The 20,294-nt window shown below is 40.6% G+C and overlaps 1 protein-coding gene across 2 annotated transcripts in view; it reads left to right on the plus strand.

Annotated features, from left to right (window-relative positions):
* Positions 1–20,294, plus strand: part of LOC137268375 (anoctamin-7-like) — a 116,734-nt gene that overhangs the window by 24,269 nt on the left and 72,171 nt on the right. For both annotated transcript variants that reach the window (XM_067802935.1, XM_067802936.1), the window contains exon 2: positions 18,483–18,606. In XM_067802935.1, coding sequence (XP_067659036.1) covers positions 18,499–18,606 — 108 coding nt within the window. In that variant the 5' untranslated portion in view covers positions 18,483–18,498. The remainder of the gene's footprint in view (positions 1–18,482; positions 18,607–20,294) is intronic.

Here is a 20,294-nt window from a genome sequence, read left to right on the forward strand (position 1 = left end):
CTTAGTCTATTACCTATAACTTTGACAAAATAGATTTCAGGAATCTTAACTTGACATTTCCCTGTTGACATGGGGTTCAATTTCAACCTGAGTTGATTCAAGAATGCTCTTTGATTCAGGGTATTTTTCTATGTCATAATTGTCATCAGCCCATGACATGGCTTCACGGCAAAGGTCCAAACCTCCAATGAGTGATAGACATTGCTAACAGGAGGACAGAAAACCTGAACTTAATCAGCTAACTCAGGAATGTAATTATCTCCAGTGTCAGAAGCCTTCCCATCAAACTCCAGCGAGCATGTGATGGTGAAGGTTGATGAAAAACCAAGTGCTGCTCGACTTGAGTCAAAAATAGCTCTCACAGCGCTGGTGCTACCCTTTCCTTCTACTATTATTCACCTAGTATAATCTCCTAATTCCGCTGCCGAGCACTCTCGGATAACGTGGTATCGACACTTTGTGTGCTGCTTTTACCCTTCAATCATGGAAGGTGTGCATTATCAAATTTGAACAGGACTTAGAGCAAACAAAGGTTCAATACTGACATTGATTCAATTTGGTTCCCAATTGTGAAAGAGGTTAGTCAAGCGACCGCATCTGTAGGCAGAGACATTCCTGCAGTTTGTGTGCAAATGTTGGCCATTTCTTGCCAACTTAGAGTAGGATTTGATAGAACATGGAGAAGATGCTTCTTACTGTTTTTATCAATGGTCTCTGTGGCTGTAGTTTACCTGCTGGTAATGGACTAACTGTACAAGGAGATGGTAATCTCACTAGCATTCTATATATGGTTTCTTTCAATGTAAACTGAAAGAAGAAAATACTGAAATGAAAAGTGCTGGCAATGCGCTAACTGCACATAGATGGTCAAAAGCAGAATTATTCAGATGAAGAATTTTTATTTGCGAATGGTTTAATGAAACACATTTGTACAACTGGCTAGTTTATAAAATGGCAGACACTGACTATGAACTTGTGCCAAATAAAAAGGTGAAGGTCAATATATGGCAGAATTTTAGACTAAAAAGGAGATCTAATGGAAAAAATAGATGGTCATTAGTTCGTCATGATGTCCCGTGGTAAATACTGTGGTACTTGAACAAAAACCTTGGTTTACTGTGATACCCAACCCTTAGGGTATCTGGAAGCTTATTTTATTCATGCCACTTAAAAAATAGGGCCGACACCAGAATTCATATCGGAACCACATGATTTTATTTTTTTTTAGGCCTAACCAGTTCTCGTTTGTGGTCTCTCTTGTGTGTCTAAATGTGTGTTCGTGAAGACCAGCTTTTGGTGAAGACCAGCTTTTAGCTGGGTCCTCACAGGAACACGTATAATATTACATTGGTGAATGTGCTCTCACAAACATGGAGGAAAATAAACATGTGGACATATTAACACACAACATGATTTTGCAAACAAAATTAGGGATTCGATTGAAATGGTATTATGAAACTCCCAATGCACAGTGCCAAACTTTATAAATAGCTCTGGTTCCTGAGGGCAGCTGAAGATGGTATTTGCACACTTTATGTTTCAAATGCCACTGTGACACAGGGAGGGAAATTGACTCTGAAACCAAACAAGATCACAGAGGTAATCAGATATTTTTTAATACTAGCTGTGCAAATTATTACCAGGCCATAAAAAATAGTAACACGTTCAAATTTCAGTGTTTCATGTGCCATAAACCATATTCAATTAGAAAGATGTCAGAATGGGTGACTGTACTGTATTTGTGATATTTTTTTCTTGACAACATGTGCAATTGTAACTATATTAATCCAAGGTGATTTTATCTGCTTACTGGCAATAATTTCGTAAACATTTCATTTGTGCTGCAGGGTTACAGATAAGGGGTGTACAGACATAGTGTTCGCTGAAAAATCAAGAAAGTACGACAAAATATAAGATCAAGCTTATCATGTAGACACATAAATACCCGTTTACGTCTAACATTTATGGAGCTTAATAGCTGAAATGTTTGTTTAGCATCAGTAACAAACATTAAAATGGGGATGTGGGGTAGCCTAGTGGTTAAAGCATTGCTAATCATGTGTTAAATTCCCTTCATGGAATCTAATGTGTGAAGCCCATTTCTGGTGTCCCCATCATGATATTGTTTGAATAATGTTGAGACTGTGTGAAACTAACTCACTCTTTGAAAATGGAAAGTCAGCAGGGCTTATAGTCAATCATGGGTTGTTTTAAATGTGAAGAAATCAAAATCAAGTAAGCGTGGCTGAGACGTGTCTTAATTTGGAATAGAGGTAGTGGTTTAGTGGCAGAAATCATGAAATGTTTAGGATATCTTTGGCTGTGGATAAAATATACCGATCTGATCACAGGCTATGTTTACTGCTGGGCAGATGAAGGCCAAGGCGGTCTGTGAGTTATGAATGAGCAGGGTGCAGACCTGATTGAGATGAATATGTCAAGGCAGAGATTACTATCAGGTAAAATCTCTGATCCTTCTAGTACAGACTGTAAACGGAGTCTCAATCAGTAGAAGACCCGTGAAGGTCGCGGGTAGAAAAGGCCTTCAGCAACCCATGAATGCCATAAAATGCGACTATGTTGTAGTAAGAGGCAACTAATGGGATCGAGTGGTCGGGCTCGATGACTTGGTTGACACATATCATTGGTTACCAATTGTGCAGATCGCTGCTCATGCTGTTGATCACTGGATTGTCTGGTCCAGACTTGATTATGTACAGACCGCTGCCATATACCTGGAATATTGCTGGTCGTGGCGTAAAACTAAACTCACTCACTCACTCACTCAACCAGTAGAAATTGCAGTTTGATCCTCTGCTTGCAGAATGTCTGATCCAACTAGTAGAGATTGCAGGTGGAGATTCTACCAGCACTTGTTCCAGTTCAACTGGTAGAAACTCCAATTGATCTGTGGGCAAGCAAGAAAGACACTTTAGAGGCTTTACAATGATACGCATTTTGTTGAGGTATAACCCTAGACTGTTTAGCAGATACATTTGGAACTAGAATACAAGTACATGCATGCAATTTCATTCTGGTAGTTTGGGTTTGGGGTCAGGGGAAGAAAGGTAATGAGAGGTGTCATCAATTCACTGTTTTGTGTACATGATACCATAGAACAAAAACTTAGGTAAATTTGGGATTCATGCTTGAAATCATCATGGTCCTTATACACTTCCTTCCACTAGTTCCAAAAGCTTTGATTGTTTGTCATCACTGTCCTTCTTTGTAGCAGTGTCCTTTGACTTAAAATGTTATAAAGTTGTAAGGAGGGTTTTACAATCAGCATTTGTTGAATTCATCCTGTACCAAGCTTGGTATTGACCTCGTTACATCCCTTTCCTTTTGCATAGTGACAATATGTATCTTGATACTGCTTTTGGTTATTTAAAGTCCTTGTCCATCAAATTAACCCTTGGAAATGTATCAATACCAACAGGCTGTGTCTGACATAAATTTGGAAAAAGACCAGGAAGTTTGGCATGTCTTCCTGTTACAAGAGTTTTGGAACGGTGATGGATGAATGTTTGAGTTTTGAGCATGTTTGTAGGTGGACCAGTGGACAGGGATGACAATTCCCATGACCTCCAACTTATTTGCGCTACAGTTTGCCTGTGGTCCAGTGGACAGGGATGACAATTCCCATGACCTCCAACTTATTTGCGCTACAGTTTGCCTGTGGTCCAGTGGACAGGGATGACAATTCCCAAGACCTCCAACTTATTTGCGCTACAGTTTGCCTGTGGTCCAGTGGACAGGGATGACAATTCCCATGACCTCCAACTTATTTGCGCTACAGTTTGCCTGTGGTCCAGTGGACAGGGATGACAATTCCCATGACCTCCAACTTATTTGCGCTACAGTTTGCCTGTGGTCCAGTGGACAGGGATGACAATTCCCATGACCTCCAACTTATTTGCGCTACAGTTTGCCTGTGGTCCAGTGGACAGGGATGACAATTCCCATGACCTCCAACTTATTTGCGCTACAGTTTGCCTGTGGTCCAGTGGACAGGGATGACAATTCCCATGACCTCCAACTTATTTGCGCTACAGTTTGCCTGTGGTCCAGTGGACAGGGATGACAATTCCCATGACCTCCAACTTATTTGCGCTACAGTTTGCCTGTGGTCCAGTGGACAGGGATGACAATTCCCATGACCTCCAACTTATTTGCGCTACAGTTTGCTTGTGGTCCAGTGGACAGGGATGACAATTCCCAAGACCTCCAACTTATTTGCGCTACAGTTTGCCTGTGGTCCAGTGGACAGGGATGACAATTCCCAAGACCTCCAACTTATTTGCGCTACAGTTTGCCTGTGGTCCAGTGGACAGGGATGACAATTCCCATGACCTCCAACTTATTTGCGCTACAGTTTGCCTGTGGTCCAGTGGACAGGGATGACAATTCCCAAGACCTCCAACTTATTTGCGCTACAGTTTGCCTGTGGTCCAGTGGACAGGGATGACAATTCCCATGACCTCCAACTTATTTGCGCTACAGTTTGCCTGTGGTCCAGTGGACAGGGATGACAATTCCCAAGACCTCCAACTTATTTGCGCTACAGTTTGCCTGTGGTCCAGTGGACAGGGATGACAATTCCCATGACCTCCAACTTATTTGCGCTACAGTTTGCCTGTGGTCCAGTGGACAGGGATGACAATTCCCATGACCTCCAACTTATTTGCGCTACAGTTTGCCTGTGGTCCAGTGGACAGGGATGACAATTCCCATGACCTCCAACTTATTTGCGCTACAGTTTGCCTGTGGTCCAGTGGACAGGGATGACAATTCCCATGACCTCCAACTTATTTGCGCTACAGTTTGCCTGTGGTCCAGTGGACAGGGATGACAATTCCCATGACCTCCAACTTATTTGCGCTACAGTTTGCCTGTGGTCCAGTGGACAGGGATGACAATTCCCATGACCTCCAACTTATTTGCGCTACAGTTTGCTTGTGGTCCAGTGGACAGGGATGACAATTCCCATGACCTCCAACTTATTTGCGCTACAGTTTGCCTGTGGTCCAGTGGACAGGGATGACAATTCCCATGACCTCCAACTTATTTGCGCTACAGTTTGCCTGTGGTCCAGTGGACAGGGATGACAATTCCCATGACCTCCAACTTATTTGCGCTACAGTTTGCCTGTGGTCCAGTGGACAGGGATGACAATTCCCATGACCTCCAACTTATTTGCGCTACAGTTTGCCTGTGGTCCAGTGGACAGGGATGACAATTCCCATGACCTCCAACTTATTTGCGCTACAGTTTGCCTGTGGTCCAGTGGACAGGGATGACAATTCCCATGACCTCCAACTTATTTGCGCTACAGTTTGCCTGTGGTCCAGTGGACAGGGATGACAATTCCCATGACCTCCAACTTATTTGCGCTACAGTTTGCCTGTGGTCCAGTGGACAGGGATGACAATTCCCATGACCTCCAACTTATTTGCGCTACAGTTTGCCTGTGGTCCAGTGGACAGGGATGACAATTCCCATGACCTCCAACTTATTTGCGCTACAGTTTGCGTGTGGTCCAGTGGACAGGGATGACAATTCCCATGACCTCCAACTTATTTGCGCTACAGTTTGCCTGTGGTCCAGTGGACAGGGATGACAATTCCCATGACCTCCAACTTATTTGCGCTACAGTTTGCCTGTGGTCCAGTGGACAGGGATGACAATTCCCATGACCTCCAACTTATTTGCGCTACAGTTTGCCTGTGGTCCAGTGGACAGGGATGACAATTCCCATGACCTCCAACTTATTTGCGCTACAGTTTGCCTGTGGTCCAGTGGACAGGGATGACAATTCCCATGACCTCCAACTTATTTGCGCTACAGTTTGCCTGTGGTCCAGTGGACAGGGATGACAATTCCCATGACCTCCAACTTATTTGCGCTACAGTTTGCCTGTGGTCCAGTGGACAGGGATGACAATTCCCAAGACCTCCAACTTATTTGCGCTACAGTTTGCCTGTGGTCCAGTGGACAGGGATGACAATTCCCATGACCTCCAACTTATTTGCGCTACAGTTTGCCTGTGGTCCAGTGGACAGGGATGACAATTCCCATGACCTCCAACTTATTTGCGCTACAGTTTGCCTGTGGTCCAGTGGACAGGGATGACAATTCCCATGACCTCCAACTTATTTGCGCTACAGTTTGCTTGTGGTCCAGTGGACAGGGATGACAATTCCCAAGACCTCCAACTTATTTGCGCTACAGTTTGCCTGTGGTCCAGTGGACAGGGATGACAATTCCCATGACCTCCAACTTATTTGCGCTACAGTTTGCCTGTGGTCCAGTGGACAGGGATGACAATTCCCATGACCTCCAACTTATTTGCGCTACAGTTTGCTTGTGGTCCAGTGGACAGGGATGACAATTCCCAAGACCTCCAACTTATTTGCGCTACAGTTTGCCTGTGGTCCAGTGGACAGGGATGACAATTCCCATGACCTCCAACTTATTTGCGCTACAGTTTGCCTGTGGTCCAGTGGACAGGGATGACAATTCCCAAGACCTCCAACTTATTTGCGCTACAGTTTGCCTGTGGTCCAGTGGACAGGGATGACAATTCCCATGACCTCCAACTTATTTGCGCTACAGTTTGCTTGTGGTCCAGTGGACAGGGATGACAATTCCCAAGACCTCCAACTTATTTGCGCTACAGTTTGCCTGTGGTCCAGTGGACAGGGATGACAATTCCCATGACCTCCAACTTATTTGCGCTACAGTTTGCCTGTGGTCCAGTGGACAGGGATGACAATTCCCATGACCTCCAACTTATTTGCGCTACAGTTTGCTTGTGGTCCAGTGGACAGGGATGACAATTCCCAAGACCTCCAACTTATTTGCGCTACAGTTTGCTTGTGGTCCAGTGGACAGGGATGACAATTCCCAAGACCTCCAACTTATTTGCGCTACAGTTTGCTTGTGGTCCAGTGGACAGGGATGACAATTCTCCAAACCCGACTCAAATTTTCTTCTTTTTTCACTCATACCCATTCTCATCCTTGTGTGGATCGGGGTGATGATGGCTTAGCCTAGTGGTTACAGCATTCGCCCATCTTGTCAAAGCCCCAGGTTTAATTCTCCCATATGGGTACAGTATATGAAGCCCATTTGTAAAGTCCCCCATCATGATATTGCTGGAATATTGCTAAAGGCAGCATAAAACCCAACTCACTCACCCTGAGTGGATAGAGTGCTGCCAGAAAGTTTGGGTTCAGTTCCTGAAATCAATATTCCAAAAGTATCTAAGATATGGTACTTGTTGTTACCTTGCCTTGCACTAATTGTTAAGGTGGATGTAACGAAGACTGGATAGCTCAGAATCTGTATACTGTGTCTTTTTGGGAATTCATGTCAAAACTGCATGGTACTTTCGATGGCTAGCACTAGAAATATGACGTCATTACATTACATGGGGTGTTAAAGCGGGCCTATTTTTCCTCACGTCATATCTTTAGCTTGGGCTGTCATGTGCTTAATATCGTAATGTTTCCCATCAATATTTGACATGTTTCCTTTCAAGCTTGACTTGCATTGATCCAAATTTACGGTTTAAGAAGTAGAAAATCTCAGCTATAAAATTCCAGTGAATGGTTTTGCTCCGAGTTTGATTAGGTCAGTAGTGATTGATTTCGCAGGCAGATGAATGTGATGAAGGATATCACTGAGGCCGATGGATGGGATTGTGTTTCATACAGAGATATGAGAGGTGTCACCCAAGAAAGTATTTTTTAGCAACGGTATGAAATAAGGTTAACAGATTCATGAGCAGAATGACAAATTCTGACACTCGTCAATTTTCAAGATACTTCTGTTTTTTTTTTATTCACTGCCCACCTCAATTTAATACATTATACTAAGGACTGGAATCACTATTTTAAACCAAAGAATCCAGGGTCTGGTTTCAGCAGGGGGATACTTGTAAGTACTCATACCATGAGCTATCAGATTACTTCAGACTGACGGTAATGCTTTTCGCTTAACAACATGTGCAGCATAGACATCAGGCTGGCTGTTAAAAACTTGTCAAGCGCTGGTCGAGTGTCTATGATTCTAAACATGGATGAGGTTGATTTGAACCCTGCGAGGGATGATTTGAACTGTAAGAGTTGTAAACAGATTTATTTTGTAATACCATAGTCTTATGTAAACATTGACAATGCCAGCTAATGGTAGTGTTTCTCTCTGTCAAAACATTGATTGATTGAGTGAGTGAGTGAGTTTAGTTTTATGGCCCTTTTAGCAATATTTCAGCTATATCGCAAGGGGAGGCAGTAGAAATGGAGGGAATGAACCCATGTCTTTGACATGATGAGGGAACACGTTCACCAAAGACTCCTGTTGTCAGCCTCATCTTGATTATTTGTTAAATCCATTTGTCAGTGTTGTAATGTCTTAAGTCGAGGGTTACCTGATTCAGGTCCAAACCAAAAAGTATATAACCCCCATCACTCATGCTGGACCAATGATAGTTTTACTCGGTTGAATGCATCAGATTACCAGGATATGGCAGAATAGGCGCCAGTTTTCCAAGACGGTAAATGGAGGAACTACAGTTCTTCATGTTGGTACATTCATGGACGTCTGGGTGAGAATATATGCATTGATTGGGAAGTAGAAATTTGACAGTGGGCCATTTTCTGAATCTAGGATGCACCATTGCCCTTGTATTAATAGTAAGCTTCCAAATTTTAATGGGCCGTTCTTCAATCTTATGTGTATAATGGCCCTTGGCCCCTGCCTTTCCCAGTCCCTTTCTAAAACTTGTAAGAAGCTACTTTAAGTATCGAATGGTCAGACTTAGTGACATGCACTGGTGCTGTCATTGGATTGTCTGGTGCATGGTTTATTGTTTACATACTGTGGACATTGCTATAGATAAACAAATAAAACTGAAAAACATTTCCCAGATTTGAGGAAGAGACGATGAGGTTTTAATAATTCAGGCAGTTTGTGTTTGCTCATGCTGAAATAGCTGTTCCTGCCGTTGACTGGGAGAGTCTCCTTGTGTCTTGACATCCTGAATAGAGAGCAGTGGTATCACTCATGGTTGTTGACAGACTGGAAATGGGAACTAGATGAGAGTACTTATTGAAGCATCAGAAACACTGAGTGAGTGAATTTAGTTTTACGCCACACTCAGCAATATTCCAGCGATTTGGCGGCGGTCTGCAAATAATCAAGTCTGGACCAGACAATCCAGTGATCAACAGCAAGATCATTGATCTGCGCAACTGGGAAATGATGACGTGTCAAGCAAGTCAGCAATCCTGACCACCCGATCCCGTTAGTCGCCTCTTACGACAAGCAAAGTCACCTTTTATGGCAAGCATGGGTTGCTGAAGGCCTATTCTAACCCGGGTCCTTCACGGGTCATCAGAAACACTGACTAAAGTTGATAGGCAAAAACTCTGTTTCTTTAAGTCATCATGATCATTCTGATGTTTTTCAGTCACAACTGTGTGGGTAAAGCTCTGGATTTCCATGCACGCACAGTCCATGATGCGTATTGCGTAGTGTGTAATGCGTATAGAACACCTTATGCTAAAATAGTGATTGCGATTTCCATGCACACGTAGTGTATAGCGTGATACGTGGTGAATATACAGATGCTCTAATAGTGTCCAAATACTCATCACGCAGCTATGCAGTGGGCAGAAGCTAAGGGATTCCCAGTGTTTTTTTCTCAACATCACGTGGTGTTCATTGCATGCACAGGAAAAAGATGCATGATAGTGTTTATGCATGTACACATAATACACACTATGTATCACAGAATTGTGCATACAGTATGTTCACTTGTAATTTGAGGCTACGTACATGTAATATGCGCTACATATCATGCAATTACGCATACAATACATATACATGGAACTGGACACTGCACACACGTAAAATACGCACTTATAACGTATCATGCAATATATTACGCATACAATACATACACACTGACACCTGGCTTTACAGCAATAAAAGAGTGGTTGTGTCATAACGTGAGATATGAGGTAGTGCCATTTAGGAAATGTCAGTTTCTAAAATGGACATGCTGTCTCGTTATATTTGATGTTTCTGTGAAATATCTCTGAGCTATAGAGTGGTACTTGGGTTTTAGATTGTGGTATGACGGGGTTGGTTTCCAGCCATAGTCTCAATAGCCTAAGGTTATTCTGATGGAAAATGTGCAATCCACCGAACATCTTGTACTGACCATGGTCTCAATTTTTCAGGAAACCCCATGTCTTTTTTTAACGATGGTAGACCATGGATTTATTTTACTATGGTAAACTGGTGCCATTTACTGCCAGCATGATCTTTTGTTACCATGGTAGATCATGGTTTACCATGGTCTATTTTTGCCATGTTAAACAGTGATGCCATAAACTGTGATGCCATTGTTACTGTGGTACACCATGGTTTTATTTTATCATGGTTTACCATGGTACACCATGGTCTCTTTTAACCATGGTAGACCATGGCCTTATTTTACCTTGGTAAACTGTGGCTCCATTTACCAGATGTGTAAAAACCCAGGTTTGATTCCCCACATGGCATCCCCCACAGTGATATTGCTTGAATATGAATATTGCTTAAAGGAATTAAACCGAAACTAACTCACTTACTTATATTCAATAGCTCTCCACAGCTCTCTTCCAACACACAAACTCTCCACCCTTCTGAACCATTCAGTTTACAGCAGTACCTAATTAAGTGCAATGGAGGACAATTAACATCAACCAGGGTCAATTGTTTTATTGATCATTATTTCAAATTGGTCACTTATCTCCACAAGATGGAATCTGTGGAATGTAGTGTAAGGAGCTTATTGCAATAGCTCTGTATGCAAACTGACAAAATGATTAATGGTTATTGCACAATGTGTTAACTGGTTGTCAACAGAAAACTCATTTTCATGATTAATTCATGACTGTTGACAAGTTGAATTAATTCTAATCCAATCCCACTCATTCCGATAAATTGAAAATAATATAAGGTACTTGCAGCTTCAGTCAGCAAAATCAGAAGTTTGTTTTGGTTAATATTTCATGTTACATTCAGTAATCCATAATCCAGCTATATGATGACTAATTGCTCAGGCAAACTAGTGACAGATATTATGAACACTTTTCAAATCATAAGGGTATGTTGACATGCAGACACCAAGACCTCTCGATTCACTCTTATATAATGGGGCTGTGGGGCAGCCTAATGCAACGTTTGCTTATCACGCTGAAGACCCGGGTTTGATTCCCCACATGGGCACAATGTGTAAATTTCCCATTTCCATGATATTTAATGAATAGTACTAAAACCCACACTCACTCTCCATTTGTTGGGGACACTTTGTTAGATGGAACATTACTTGGAACATCCTTGGGTATATTTCTGTGTCATGGGAGTGAGCCCTTGATGTACTTTACGAAGAAATGGTATGATGGTAACATGGATATCAGAAGATGCTGTGGGGTTCTGAGAGATGAAATCCTTACCATGTTACAAAGGAATGTTGCTAAAAACAGCTTAAAACTTCACTGGAGTGAAACAATTCCTGGATGATGTTACTCACTCACTCACCCACTCACTCACTCACTCACTCACTCACTCACTCACTCACTCACTCACTCACCCACCCACCCACCCACCCCAGTGAAAGTGTTACTGGGAAATGGGTGTCCAGTGCTTCTGATTGTGATGACTCCATCCATTATTTCCCAAGGCATTCTTCTGTGACCTTATCCTCTCTGTCCTCCTGAAACCCAGAAAAATCGTCAAAACACACAAAAAATAACAACCCGCACAGACTCAGTAATAGGCCAGTCCCTCAGGCAGTCGGATGAGTCTTGTCACATCAGCATTTTTTCTGCTTACAGTTACATTGCGCTGCAGTTCGCTGAAGACACACACAAGACATATGGTGCAGACATTCTTCAGCCATGCTCAACAGTCTGCAGTAACCCATCAGCTGGAATGTTTTCCCAATTAGACAAGAAGCAAAACCTCAGAATATTCAATGTGTTTAAACTAACCCGATGTTTTTCATGCTCCCAAAAGGACCCTACTTTAATGGCTGTCAAGCCATTTTTATATTTTGGGTTTTGGTTGGTTTTTCCTGATATTTTTGCTGAGAAATTTCGAGAACCAGTGCTACTAGCACATGCTATTTGAGACCAACACTATTGAATATAAATATTTATCGTTGAAAATTCTACAAAAAAGCTCAGTCTATATTGTCTATACTGACTATATATGTTAGGTGTGTGTTACCTGGAACAAAATTGGACAAAGTTGGACATAAGGGGCAGTGCGTCTGGTTTCATACGTCATCAAATTCCAAATATTTCAAAATGCTGCGTAGAACTAATTTCAGTTACTCATTCACTCCAGTGGGGCAGTGTGTGTTGAAGCATCAAGGGGAAGATCCCTGTTTGATTCCCAAAGTGGTACAACTAGTGAATTAATGGTGTGCAGCCAGTGGATGAAATAAGGGCCTTCCGCAGTGGGCTAGATTTCTGGCAGATGGTCCATTTCAATTTACAGCTTGTCAGCCCGATGTTCTGGTAAATCGTTTTAGATGTTCTATACATCTGAGTATATTCACCATATCTTGGTGTCTGCTCTGGGACCAATAAATCCATTTTGGGCTCAGAACATTTTGAAGTTACCAGCCCTGATGTCTGGCTGGATTTTGGGCTTATTTCATTCACTGGTTCAGCCATTGTTTCTGTGCCAGGAATATTTCTAACTGTGATGTAAAGTCCACGGGGATTGCCTCAGTTTTCTATTAGAAGTCACATGAATCCATTTAACCACTCACACTGTTGGCAAAATGAAGAAAAATTCCAAATATTGCTACATCTGCAATATTTTAACTCAGTACATAGCAGTCAGCAGGTCTTGGCTGCAGAGACCTGAATCTCGATTACAGTCGAGTGATAGCAGGTTGATGTCATCGTGAGAAAGTAAAGAAAGCTTGTAAATGTCATTTGACAGATGAGATTGCCAGACATTCTCATTTATATTTTAGTAGTCATCTGAAGCAATGATCCTCTAATTTCTACACAATCAGCATTACCAGATGAAAATAGTCCAATCATTTGATTGGAAATGTATCTTGATGTTTTTTGAGTGTTTGAGATGATAACTAAGTTGTACGGTTTTGCATTGAATTGATCATATTTCTTAAAGGTAACTAAATTAAAATTATATATTTCTACATTTCTCTTTCAAAGATTGGAAAAAACCCAATAAACTGTGAGTCATCCTTGAGAACATGTTTTGTTGGTACGTTGGTGAGGTAGCCCAGTGATTGATGTGTTTGCTTGTCAAGTTGTAATGGTCCAGGTTCAAATCCCCACATGGGTACAATGTGTAAGGCCCATGCCCTCACTGATATTGCTGCAATATTGCTAAGAGAGATGTAGAACCCCACTCCCTCACTCACTCCAGAGTGGAATGATAGGGTAGCCTAGTGGTTGTTCGCTTGAAGACATGGGTTTGATTCCACTCATAGTTAAATGTGTGAAGTCCATTTCTGGTGTCCCCTGCCGTGATATTGCTGGAATACTGCTAAAAGGGGCATAAAACCCAACTCACTCACTCACTCATCGTGTCAACTCTCAGCAGGGCCATATCATTATCAGCTGTTGGAGGCACCATCCTGACAACTTTCAATAGTGACTTTTTACTTCTTCAAGAATAGGAAGAATAGGCCTTCAGCAACCCGTGCTTGCCATAAAAGGTGACTATGCTTGTCATAAGAAGTGGCTAACAGGATCTGGTGGTCAGCTGCAGGCTTGCTGACTTGGTTTGACACGTCCCAATTCCCAATTGTGCAGATTGATGCTCATGCTGTTAGTCACTGGATTGTTTTGTACAGACTTGATTATTTATAGACCATCACCAAATAGCTGGAATATTGTTGAGTGCGGCATGAAACTAAACTCACTCTCTCAACACTTTTTCATCTTGCAAGCTGACCCTGACTTTTAACTGAAACCCCTTTTCTTCACTAAACAGATCTCGTGGAACAGATCCTTCTGTCCAGCTTCCACTTACTGTTTACAAGCGTTCACAAGTGTTCACAACTGTTTACAAGTGTTCACAGTGGTTCTGTCTTGTGTCTTCAAATGTATACTAGTATCTCTTGATGAAGCGTAAGCTACACCTTGTTTGCATTCCATGCTGTTAATGCACACAAAGTCAATATGATCAAGTATCACGCTGCCACGTTAATTTTGACATAAATGTAACCGATTCCGTCAATGTTCATCATTAATTATGTGACCATTAATTATGTGACCAGGTCAGGCCCCTTGTGCTCTGAGTAAAACCACCAGTTAGCAGTGTGAGGTTCTTTGATCATCTTCCCAATATTTACAGTTACTTTGATTGTCCATGTAAAGAGACAATCACTAGTTATCCTTATGATGTTGCTAGAAAGGTCAGATGATACATGGTACGGGATATGAACATTAGGAAAGCTTGGCATTTGTCACACAATGCCCCTTCAGAGGGAATGATCCATAAATTTATGTCAATTAAACCTTCCTGTAATACTTATTTGGACTGATAGGTAGTGTTTTGTTCAGTGTCACACTAAGCAGTGTTCCAGCTTTTTTCATAACAGCCAGTGTGGGGATACGAAGACATGCAATCCATTCACCCTGACCACTTGTTCTGTTGAGCCACCTTGTTCTATAAGTACATGATGCTCTGATAGAATCTAAGCTGGGATTTCAATGAGGGTTGGAAACAGGTACAACAGTGAATTCTAAAATATTGTCTTTTGAACTTAATGTTCTCAAGTTGGTTATTTCACAGATTACTGACTTGGTTGTCATCAGTTTCCATTCGCGCAGATCGATGTTCATGCTGTTGATCACTTTATTGTCTGGTCCAGGCTCGATTATTTACAGACCGCCGTCACATAGCTGGAATATTGCTGAGTGCGGCATAAAACTAAACTAAACTCACTCATTCACTATGGTTACTTAGAACAACCCGGTCCCATTAAGGATAGTGTGCACTAAGTCAAGAAACGCATGACAAGGCCATACCTAGAATATTGCAGAGTGATGCATAATACTAAACTCACTTACTTACTGTATATGACTTTGCAATGAGAGAATTGTTGTGTCGCATGAAAGTTTACAATTTCTTTGGTTTTGGATGTATTTTTCAGGCAAAATAAGCATTAGCATGTGCTGACATGCAGATTGGCCGGTTCTACTATTCCCATAGTTTATAGTGGCACCCTGCTACTGCAGTGTTGTTTGTTTGTAATGCCAGTTATATCATGATTTATTTGTTTTGGGTTTAATGCCATATCTAGGCAATATTCCAACTATTTAGTGGCCCTCTGTACATAATAGGAGTCTTGACCAGTGAGTGCATCTACCCAGTTGGGATACGATGACTTGTATATCAAACAACTCTGTGATCCTGACCACCTGATCTTGTTTGTTACCTCTTACAACAAGCATGCTGAAGACCAACTCAAACCCGTACCTTCACATGTTCATTAAAGAAGAACCCAGGGCAACAAACCTAAGCTGTACTCTTTTTCTGTAGGTGCTAGGGGACCAAGTGATGTGAACTGGAATGTTATATAGTGATTTTTATTTTTTTTATTATTATTTACTATCTTTATTTCCACAATTTTACATAGTACATGTACAGTACATTCTTCGGAATGAGTGTAAATGTGTACATTTTATAGTGATCTAGGTTTCACGGAATCTACTAATGAATTCTCAGTGGTTTAATTGAGTTTCTGACTTTAATATTTTATCGAATTAATCATCAATTAATCCCTTTAAAATTGTTCGCTGATTTTCGTACTAATTTCATTTAAAAATTACTTAATCTAATTATTCCTCCTGCTAGTTATAGTGTAGTGTATACAGAATAAGACATGCCTACTTCAGAGATTCAATTCTCTCCCTCTTTCACACTCTGGACAAATGGCTGCGGTGTCTTTGCAAAGTTTAATTAGATGCTTGAGTGGTCACAATCTTGATTAGCGTGATAACAAGACCAATTTGTGTGAATGTCTAGATGCCTTGGTTAATGGAATGTCTGGCTATAGTCAATAACAGGAGAGACAGATCGCTGAGTTGGCGGTTCTTACACGAATAATTGCCTTCGTAATGAGGGCGTGTTGGCGAGGCTTACAGTGATCAGACTAATATTGATGGTTGCCAGAGTGAGAAATGCCTGGCTGATTATGATGATGGAAAGTGTATAAAGTGGTAAATTATGTAACTAAATATCACCTACCACTTTATGATACTGTAAATCTTTCAGATCATTTTTTTTCTCAACATATGCTTGATTTCATCAATGTGGACAGTAAAAACAGATTTTGTTAATATTTATCAATCTGTTGATATGTTTGTTCTAATATTTACAAACTAAATTTAAAACAGACTGTTGAGAAAAGTCTTTAGTTCTAATGAAACATCAAGCTGGGTGAGTCTGTCATTGATATCTGTATTCCCTCTTTACGACAGTCTGTTATTAGGTTGGTCACCCCAAAAGGTGGTTGATATCAGGAGCAATGATAATAACTCTTAATTATTTAGTGACAACTTTGGAGCTACCAAGTTTAAGCTTAACATGCTAGAAAATTGAAAACACAGGCTTATGTCCAGGAGCTAACTTTCTTATGTTTTTTTGACTTACTCTCAAACTTTGAATTCCTTTTCTTTGCTCCTACTCATAAGGCCTTATAGAGTGTTAGGAGTCATTTTGAGGTCAAATGTTTTCATGTGTTTAGCATGTTGAGGAACTCTATTTCTGACTAAACAAAAGCTGGGGTGGTGAGGTAGCCAAGTGGTTAAAGTGTTTTCCCATCATGTTGAAGACCTGGGTTTGATTCCCTTCATGGGTATAATGTGTGGAGCCTGTTTCTAGTCTCCCCATTGCTGGAATATTGCTAATAGCGACATAACACCATACTCACACATAACACAAGCTAGTGCTGGATAAACTGTTTTTGTAAAAACCAGCCATTTTGGAACAGTTAATATAGTCAGCAAGAAGAGAGTATGTCATTCTTGTTATCTACAATACATACTTGTTTATACAGTAATATATTACCCTTCATGCAATATATACATAAGTATATAGGTAAATATACCTTTGCAAATGCCCTCTAACTAATTTATCCATAAGCCTGTTTGTGGCCCAGCTCTCTGGATAAAGACCAAAGTTTAATCTATGTGATGGAGATATTAGTGATCATCAATCTCACCCCAGACAGTGAACCTCCTACTGTCCACCAATGCTGAGTTTACAGATGATATTATGCAGGATTAGTAACAGCTGAAAAATGGTGACTTGGTGTTTGCTTGAGGAAAGTTTTGAAGTTGACATGTATGTGGATTTGTGATCTCGGCTGAGCAGGGTTGATACTGAAGCCTACAGCAGTCATAGGACAATGATAATTATAACTCAAGCTATCAGACTGTGTGAGTAGAGTCATTCTTAGCATAAATGGTGCGCTGCTCATCGCACAGGATTCAAAATATGGTAGGCGGTGTGTGTATATTTCATTGATGGATTTTATTTCTGGTCTGATGTGAACCTCATTATGATGCTACAGATGTTCTGCTAAGTCATTTGAAATTTAATAAATATTGTTTAATATGTGTATTTACATCAAGCTGAATGCCAATATCAAGAACATTCAAATGATTAAAGACAGCTGTCAGTGCTTAAAATAAAAGAGTAGTGGAAGATTTATATTAGACTTTGTAGTATTTTATTAAACAGTATGTGTTTTAATCAGTGCTAGACTATCCATGCTAGACCATTCAGAATCAGGTTTAGGGAAGTGGTCAAGATTCCTGGCTAGAACAGGTCAAGATGATGATTTAGGTCAAGATTCTTGGCTGGAACAGGTCAAGATTAGGATTCAGGTCAAGATTCCAGGCTAGAACAGGTCAAGATTCCAGGCTAGAACAGGTCAAGATTAAGATTTAGGTCAAGGTTCTAGGCAAGAACAGATCAAGATTCCAGGCTAAAACAGGTCTGGATTAAATTCAGGTCAAGATTCAGACTAGAATGGGTCCAGATTTCATGCTTGAACAGGTCAGATTCCAAACCAGAACAGGTCCAGTTCCATATTAGAAAACTGAACTTGTTACCCCATGCAGAATTCAGGTTACAATTGTTCCTTGGAATATTGCTTCCCAGTCTGGGCTCTGGGTTGGAAAAAGTCCCGGAAAACATGTCTTTGTCTCCCATTTAGAATGTTTTGTGGATTCAATGTCTTGACTCAGTCTCTAACTTTGTTTCATGTTATTGTACCCACATGACACAGATACCTGTGCAGAACATCAATGACAATATCAACATTCATGCTCCAAAGACACATTTTACCAGCTGCTGTCATGCATCCTGAATATTGCTACAGCATTAAAGAAGAAACCAACTGTAACTGAGTGTGTCCTCTTTTGCAGGATACATGAGTGAGCTATGGAGAAGAACAGGATCAACGGCGCCAATCTGCAGCTGGAAGACTATGGCGCCACGTCCAAACGTCAGTCAGAGGACAAGGTGAAGATTGTTGAAGAAGATGTCCTGGTAAGTTTACAGTAACCATGGTAACTGTTGTCGCAGCCTTAGAGGTTCTGGTTCCTTGGGGATATCTGTTGTCAGAGTTCGTCTTGGAACCCCTCAGAACAGGACCCATCTTTCAGATTGATCATTTTGGTAATGTACCCTTGCAGGTTCATGTTTCAGAATATAAGTTTTAGAAACATTTTTGAAAGGATGAAGATTTTATGGATATCAACTTCTTTATATGAGAACACAACGTTTCGGAGTTAATGCTTACTCCTTCATCAGGAGTAAGCATTAACTCCGAAACGTTGTGTTCTCATATAAAGAAGTTGATATCCATAAAATCTTCATTCTTATGCATTTCACTTCTAAATGCCCTTCAAAGACTTGATTTTTGAAAGGCTTTGAATCAGATTTTCCTTTTGACTGACGTTCAGTGTTGGGACGATAACATTGATCAAGCATGTTACATGAAAGAGAGGATAAAATGGCATTAATTTCTGTTGAAAGACTACACAGTAATAGGTCTACAAAGAAAATTGGATACGTTAAATTCATTCTGTATCAAATGGGGTCTAGAGGTTAACTTGGATAAATCCAGCATTATTGTTTTCAGGAATGGTGGTTACCTCCGTAATAACGAAAAATGGTTTTATGACGGTACAAGCATGAATGTTTTACCTCATTATAAATATCTTGGCATTGTCTTGACATCGAAACTGTACTGGTCTAAAGCATGTGAAACATTTGCTTTACAAGCTAGGAAGGCTTCATTTCCTATCTTTTCTCTATTCAAGACATATCAAAGTATATCTTTGTCTGTGGCATCCACTATATTCGATAGCAAAATTGCACCAATTTTACTTTATGGTGCAGAAATATGGGGTTTTACTCATCGTGCAAAAATTGAAAAAATGCACAGCTATTATTTCGAAAGATACCTTCGTGTTAGCAAAAATGTATCGTCAAATATTGTACTCAGTGAAACGGGTAGAAGCAACCTTTGTGGGCAGTATTTCACCCGTTGTGTAAAATACTGGTGTAGACTCCAGAATATGGAAAGTTATCACATGCCAAAGGCATGCTATGAACTGCTAAAAAGATATGACGACAGTGGTGGTCACAATTGGGTATCCCATGTACGTTTACTTTTACTTCATTCTGGATTTTCTTTTGTGTGGCTATCGCAAGATTGTGGCGAGGTAACAAGTTTTATAAATGTTTTTAAACAGAGATGTAAAGAACTAAAGGTATAGATTTCCAGAATTGGTATGCAAAAATCACTTCTTCGTCATTCTTAAATCATTACTCATCATATAAATCTGTACTTGAACCTGAAAAATATATATCAGAGTTTTGTTACGAAAAAGATCTTTTACGTGTTTTATTTAAATTCAGATGCATGAGTCATAAACTTATAATTCAACACCGTCGCTATAATAGGATAAACTCCGATTCCGTTAAATGTGATAAATGTAATTGTAATTTAATACAACATGAGTATCATTTCTTGCTCGTATGTCCATTTTACTCACAGCAACATTCTATGTACATTCCTGATTTTTATATTATATCCCCTACCAGATCCAAGTTTACTCAGTTCCTTGCAACAAAGAACGTAAAACTACTAAAAAATATTGCAATTTACCTGAAACTATGTCTACCCGTATAAACTTGTTCACCTGCCCATGTGCTATATTATGCTCATT

The sequence above is a fragment of the Haliotis asinina genome, chromosome 16, assembly GCF_037392515.1.
Source record: "Haliotis asinina isolate JCU_RB_2024 chromosome 16, JCU_Hal_asi_v2, whole genome shotgun sequence".
NCBI classification, from domain to species: Eukaryota; Metazoa; Mollusca; class Gastropoda; order Lepetellida; family Haliotidae; genus Haliotis; species Haliotis asinina.